Source organism: Adiantum capillus-veneris, chromosome 19 (assembly GCF_014529385.1).
Source record: "Adiantum capillus-veneris isolate H3 chromosome 19, ASM1452938v2, whole genome shotgun sequence".
In the NCBI taxonomy this organism is placed as follows: domain Eukaryota; kingdom Viridiplantae; phylum Streptophyta; class Polypodiopsida; order Polypodiales; family Pteridaceae; genus Adiantum; species Adiantum capillus-veneris.
Window position 1 is genome coordinate 133,493,205 of NC_140949.1, and position 7,266 is coordinate 133,500,470.

The 7,266-nt window shown below is 43.1% G+C and overlaps 1 protein-coding gene across 2 annotated transcripts in view; it reads left to right on the plus strand.

The window, feature by feature from the left end:
* LOC147434900 (ribonucleoside-diphosphate reductase subunit beta) overlaps positions 1-5,691 on the plus strand; it is a 194,258-nt gene extending 188,567 nt beyond the window's left edge. The window contains exons 18-21 of one of the 2 annotated variants that reach the window (XM_086491290.1): positions 3,062-3,148; positions 3,227-3,302; positions 3,379-3,435; positions 5,374-5,691. In XM_086491290.1, the coding sequence (XP_086347416.1) occupies positions 3,062-3,148; positions 3,227-3,302; positions 3,379-3,435; positions 5,374-5,457 (304 nt within the window). In that variant the 3' untranslated portion in view covers positions 5,458-5,691. Of the gene's footprint in view, positions 1-3,061; positions 3,149-3,226; positions 3,303-3,378; positions 3,436-5,373 lie in introns of those variants that run through there. The other variant, XR_015185398.1, reaches the window with a different exon arrangement.
* The last annotated feature ends 1,575 nt before the right edge of the window (positions 5,692-7,266 follow it).

Sequence of the window (7,266 nt, forward strand, 5' to 3'; positions counted from 1 at the left end):
CCCTTGTTTTTACACTAAAAATCCATTTGAGCCCCATCCCACGTCCCCACTCCTCGGGAGGCGTCCCTTGTGACTATGCTTTCTTGTAGCATTGCCCTTGGCTGAAAACTGCTCACCTAGGACCCTATCTTGTGGCTATTAAATCCATCGGAACCCCCCTTCGATAGATTGCTAGCCACTCTTGCATTCTCAATCAACTACGCCATATTCATGACAATAGTCTTTGTAGAGTAGTCCTTGATTTTCTTGGACAATCCGCAACAATACTTCTCAATCTGTTTTGACAATGGCACAAATCTATAGGAGGTTACTAGCAACAGTGCGGCCCAAGATTGTTTATTGTACTCTTCTCGATTTGCATACTGTTTAGCATTCAACTTGTGCCATTCCGTCATCACATCCACTTCAAAAGTGTTTGTAAGCCATGCAGGTGCAAAAAGCTGTTTGAATTGGACCCACGTTGCTGGGGCTTGACGCTGGTTCAACAATGCGGTCCACCATTGAAGCACATTCCCTTTGAAGAAAAGAAAGTGGCAGTCTTGCGTATCTTCGAAGATTGTGAAGTTTCCTCCAACATAAGCTGCATCGAACTGCTGTATGAAGGTCGAAGCCTTCAGTTGATCCTCAGTTCCCTTGAAAGTCTCAAACTTCACTCCCTGTCCACCTTCCTTGTAATCTTTAGGCCGACTCAAAGGAGTGACATTGTCATAAGCAGGTGTCCGCAAAAGTGGTGCTCCAAATTGTGTTCCAGGCATTCGAAATTGACCATAGGCACCCTGAAAACGTGGTTGGACACACATGTTCCCGTACATAGGGTTACCCATGCCTTTTTGCATTGTCCCAAACACATTCCGTGGCATATAACCTGTGGAAGGTCCAACCATAGCTTGGAACATTGAACCACCTCCAAAATAACCAGGATATGTAATGGATAATGGAAAGGTCTGACGCATAGCATTTTCGTTACTCCCTTGACCATTCACAAACGGTTCCTGTCCAGCTAAAGCAAATTGCCTTGGATCATTGGACACCCGGTTGCTCAACCACATGGGCTTTCCCTCGAGCATCACGAGTCCTCTGTGCATTGGAAATCTGCTTTTCTTGCAACGGCTCATTCATGCCCTGTGTCGAAGGCTGAAAAACCCTATGTCAGAGCTTGAAATTCCTGTGGAGGAGCCAGTAAGAACTCCTGCATCATTGGGTTGCTAGCCAAGTGCTGAAACATTTAGTTGAGCTCTAAACAACCTGTCATCTTCTTGAAGAGTTGAAGGAACTTTCTCTGTGCCATGTGAGGAAGATCCCTCTTCAGGTATTTGGTCTCTCTTCTCTGCCATAACGAGAAGCTGTGCTACTTTCACACACAACAATCCACGCTGCACTTTTTGAAGAATTAGTGACTATCCCGTCGATGGAACCATATAACCGGGTGTACATAGTAGAGGGCAGTACTAACTCAATTATCTGTTAACTTTACACAGAGCACTGTGAAGAAAAGAGAATACAATTGTGTCCAGCGACTAGAATGTCACTGCGCGCACGAGACCGACATCCTGTAGGCCCCAGAGACTAGCGTCCCTTTCGGTATTTCTTTATTCAATTAAAAGTTGACGATCCGAACACTTAAACCAAACTCTCACAAAGTTGTCCAAACATGGTGAGGGATGACAATGCAGGTTTTCAACCTGATCTTGGTAGCATAACGGCGCTAGAAGCCTTGCAAGTCAAAAGTACCTCTCTAGGACGGATTGCCTCGCAATCTAGAAGCTTTCTGGTGAGCTGTAACAGAATTTCAGCGTGCTGTAATTCTCTGTTTTTCCGCTGTCAGATGCCCAAAACTTTGTACACACATCCCAAGGCTCGCACGGAGCTCCCCTATTGTTCCCTTGCAGTTTAGGTGCGAAACCCTAAACCTGCAGAAAAACACAGCAGGCCATAATTCACTGTTTCGGATCGTTTTAACCGGAGCGAACAACGCTACACGTGTCCCAAGGGCTCCTGCAATCAATGGGACAGTTCCCCTATAAATTGTACGAATTTTCATGCAAGAAAACTCTCCAAATTCACAATCTTTCGTGATGGAACTGTGCGTACGTGTGGGGGATTAGCAATTAGCTAATCCGGTTCCTGTTCAGAAGGCTCTTGCCTTGGCAAACGCTCATAAACCCTCATAACTGTACATGATCATCTGAGTAGCCCAACTAACGGGATGTGCAAAGGGGAGACAGAGATGCACGAGAGAAATCATCACGCTACACGAGACAAAGGAGAAGGCAAGCTTTCCAGGAAAGCTGTGAACTGCACCCACAACTCACACACATTGTAAGTCACTTAATGAGCAAAAATCAGTGTCTCTCAAAATGGGCGCCCCCTCTTGCTGAAGTATCTTGTAGGTGGCTCTCCTTCTGCCAAGTGTCCAGTTTGCCCCTTTGAGTTAATTCCCTACTTCCCACCGACTTATAAAGTGTAAGTGACTTGCCGAGTGGCCCAGATTCTAGTTGGCGTACACAGGCTTCCATACTCATAAGAATCCAGTGCTAACTGGCCCAACCAATCCCAGTCTGACCGACCTAAACTTCCGAATTGAGAAACCTGTTCGGCCGTAGCCGTTTCACACTGGCCGTTTCAAACCGGGGAAAACCAGTAAAATTAAAATAAATAAAAATATGTAGTACATATTTAGAGAAGGCAACAAGAAAAATACACCTCCTGGTGACATAAAGCCTTTGTAATGTCATGGCACATGCTCTGCACCCCTTTCATGCCTCGTAGCTAGAAGAGAGGAGCAAGTTGTGGAGCTAACTTATGAAAACTCTCAAAATTAGTAATACCGAAAAAATGTTTTGGAATGTTCTATTTGAGAACAGCTTTTTGGATATTGATAGTGGCTCTTGTTGTTCTGATTCAAGTGCTTAACTCAACTGTGTCATTGTGTTATATTTTGAAATTTATCTTGTTGTATGTAAATGTGTAAGTTTGTAAGTATAAGTGCGGTGCCTTCAACTTTTCAAAACTGCTTTGTAACGTGGAAGTGAAGATGTATGTTTTGACCTTATGCCTGTAGGTTTGTTGATGAAGGAGATCAAGGAGTGAATGATGCACGCTGGTTTCACAACAAGCCTATATTAGTAACGGCCAGTGGAAATGGAAGGTGTGCATTGGTTGTTTGGCCGCTATCTAAAAGTGTTACATTGCAATTGACTCAGAAAAACTTCTCCCTCTGAATCAGCATTGCAATGTGGGACATGTTGCTTGGAGACCCTTGCATAAGACACATGATTAGCCACACTCGCTGTGTTAATACTGTGAGTGCTTTCTACGACCTCTTGCTTACTTCCTTTGCAAGAACTAGAGTCCTCATGCATGCGTGGTGTTCGGCAGGTGGCAATTTCATCCGATGATCAGCACATATGCAGTGGTGGGGATGACCAGAAAGTGGTATGTGTTTTTTTCTTTACTGTGACGTGTGAATCACGAAGTAGTATTTCTGAGGCAGCTAAATATTGTAATGTCTTTGGCTTCTTCTTGTACAATAAAATAGGAAATATTCTACTGCATACTGTTAGTTTGGGCAAGAGTCTCCCATGCAGTCACATCTTAGTACAACAAATTTTCACTACAAAGCTGTTATCATTGAGGTGACTCGTCCTGCATGACCTCCTGTGCATGGCAGCCTATGATCAAGCTAAAGCTATGATAATAATATGTCCCCTTAGTTACCCTTCTCAGGACGGAATGTGATGGTTGTTTTTGTCTCGCATAATATACACCACGATGCTAGGAGTCAGACATCTCGGTGTCTTGGAGTAAGACAAAGCTTAAGGTATTGTTTGGACCGACCAGCTCGAGAGTGAGCAGATTGGGAGAATTCTACTGATAAATAGCACTGAGACTTTTTCTTGATTGGCGAGGGAGGCAATGTCACGCCATCAATAGCATCAGGACCATGAGCACATGTGGCACGCTGCTCGTGCAGAGCTAGGGGTTGGAGTCTAGGTTGGGGCTAGATGGCCACACGGGATTTTAGGAGGCTTAGGACAGCCATAGGGTGTGTAGCCCGCCAGCACACCAAAGCCGTGGGTCTTGTCCGGTCATGTGTGAACGGTCAAGGTCTAATTCTTATATAAAGAGGACTCCTATGGTTGGGTGGTCAGTCTATTGCAGTGCTCCCAGGTTAGAGCTCTCAGGAAGGGCTCTCCATGAGAGGCTTTGGACGACTAGGATTTTGGAATGGTTATTATCTTGATTGGCACTAATTTGAGTGCTTAAAATGTGTGTATATGCCGTCGTGGCCAATGAGTGCACCAGTAGGAGCAACTTTGGTGTTATGGGAGCCTCAATTAGGCTAGTAATGAATTGGCTTCTTGAACCAATCAGCTAGGTTGCGCGTTAGATAGGTTGCAAATCAACCCTCCTTCATATTTGATCTAGGTGGGTTATATGTTTAAATTTTCTGCAATCGCCACAAACACAAGCAGCGTTGCCACTGCTGTTTTAAGGCTATTTTTGCTGATTCAAAAGTGCGTGTGTGCATGATGATACTGAATTGGCAGGTTGCTTACGTGCATGAGGTTTGCGCCACTATACTCTGTCTGTTTCATGCGTTACGAAGAGTGTGTTGCACTTGCACCCGCTGTTGGTAAAGTACCAGAAGGGGTTCCTCCAGCATCTGAGTCTCCTGTTCATGATGCTATGGTGAACGATACTCAAAAAACTACATCATGGATGAAAGATCTTAAACCTCCTGTTTATAGAGGAGAAGACCGAGAACATAACAAGGACGCCGTCAATACTTTTCTTTGTAAGTGGATGGACATCCATCATCTTCTAGCTACACTAGATCCTTTTCAGCCTACAGAGACCAGTCCAGCCCTGGATGAACTCCAAATGATTCCCCCTGAGTAAATCACCCTTTAAGGATTTGGTTCTTTTGATGGAAAGAATCAGGCAAAAGAATTCTCCCTCCTTGATTGATGGAACTGCTCAGTGTTAAAGGACCCAGGCAATTGATAGCGTGTGTAGACTCCCTAGGTTGAGATGGTAGCAGCGTGAATTTGATGATGGCAAAGCTCTGCGGCTGGGCTTGAGAAAAGTTGCCGAGTACATGGAATGAAGAAAATAGCATAAACTCTATGATGGGTCTCTTCTACTCCATAATAATCGCTTCCAAGACGCAACATGGAGAACCACAATCAATTCCTCATAAAACAACATAAAATATTAGCATGTATATCCTTAGGTATTGGTGGTTTTGCTGAGTGTGTGCTTTTTTGGGATGTTAAAAACATGCCCTAGAGGGGAAGGGAGAAAGGCGTAACATAGCCTACACACTTCTTGTCAATCACAAATAGTTGACTCTTGAATTTTGTATGGCAGGTACTGTATCAGAGAACCGGGGATAAATCTACCCTTGGTTGGCGCTTAACCCACCCTCTACTGGAAGAACCAGCAATTGTTTAAGCCTGTGATACAACACGCTCATTGTCAAAGCTTGTTAATATCTGTGAGAAAATTTTGCTCGTCAAAGAGGCAGCCCCACAAGCAATTTTTTTCTCTGAGCCCATCATTAACTCATAATTTTTGTGGACCTCCAGAATAGAAGCTATATACATATACATAATAGTGAATGCCAGGGAATTTTAATCGACATTGTAAAAGAATTTGATGTGTGATGAGCTACATCATCTTTGTTCAGACGCTTCTCTCTCTCTCTCTCTCTCTCTCTCTCTCTCTCTCTCGTGTCTCTTGGGATTGTTCCTACGATATTAAGGACTTCTCCTCATGGGTGCGAATAAGAAGATGAAATTGGAATAACCTTTCTATCGCCCGAGTGTGGTAGATCGGTTATCCCAATTTCCTTTAGAATAACGAGTCTCGAGGTCAAGATTCATTGGATTGATCTTTGAGGTTGTTCCTACGGCACTAAAAAAACTTCTCGTTCATGTGTGTGTGTGTGTGTGTGTGTGTAAGAAGAGGGATTGGAATAACCTTTCTACAAATGTGGTAGATCCAATCCCCACTTGAATAACATGTCCTTGAGTTTATGATTCTTTAGGTAGATTTTTGAGGCCTCTTGGGATTGTTCAAACGACGTTATAAACCTCTCTCTCTCTCTCTCTCTCTCTCTCTCTCTCTCTCTCGTGTGCACACGCATGTGCTTGTCAAGTTCACAAAAATTATTATCCCAACCAGAGACTTTTTTCTTTCTTTTTCAAAGAAGAAAATTTAGAAATTTGAGCTATATTTTCATATTTCTACACTTTTCCTCTTGCTCCTAATCAGCATAATTGAATTTTCAGTAGGCATGATTGCATGTGAAGAAGACATACCTTTTTGCAAAGACTAGTGTCTGCACTTGGGTCGTGTTTGTGGGCATGTCTTAATCAGGTGAATGCGAAGTGCGCTTGTGCACTAATGCGTGTGCTAGCATGTGGTCACATAGACGGGGAATGACAAATTATTGCCACTAGCTGTAGCTTTACTATATAACCATATAAAATGGAGATATAGACTTGCTTGAAATGGGCGTTCGAAAATTGAGTTGATAATAAACTTGCAATTCATTGCAAGAGTACACCATCCTATGATTGTAAGAGCTAGTAGAAAAGAAATCCTCATTACACGAGAATAAGGACAATGTGAAGGAGAAGCTCACGAGAACATAGCATAGAAAGTAGTACTATTGAGTGTGTTGATACGAAGATGAGGCTTGCCCTACAGTGATGGCTGTCTATACAAGCCCTAGAAAGAAAATCCTTGTAGTGAGATAAAAAGATGTTCCAACGGTCCCAAGTGTGTTCTCACACATCACTATGGTAACTATTCCTTGAGAGTGATGTGATGATTATGAGTTGATACTAATGTCTAGGGAAGTTTTAGATCCCCCAAACTTTAGTTTGTGAAAAGATCAACAAATTTTGTCTTGGTGAAGCACAAAAGCTTGTAGGGTCTCTAATGTAATGATAATGCACCTCGATGTGCTTTGTGTGAGCATGGAACATTGGGTATCTTGTAGTTTCCAAAGCACTTTGATTGTTAGTGAAGATCATGGTGGTAGACTGTTGTACACCATTGAAGTCAATCAAAAGGCGTGTAAGTAAGACATACTTAATAGTAGTTGTAAAAGTTGCCTTGTGCTCAACCTCACAACGAGAAGTGACCATTGTAGGTTTCTTCTCGCTCAACCAAGATATGCGTGGGGTATCGCACATGAAACAAAACCACTAATGGACACTAGTGAGTCATAGCAACCACTCCACTCCAAGACAA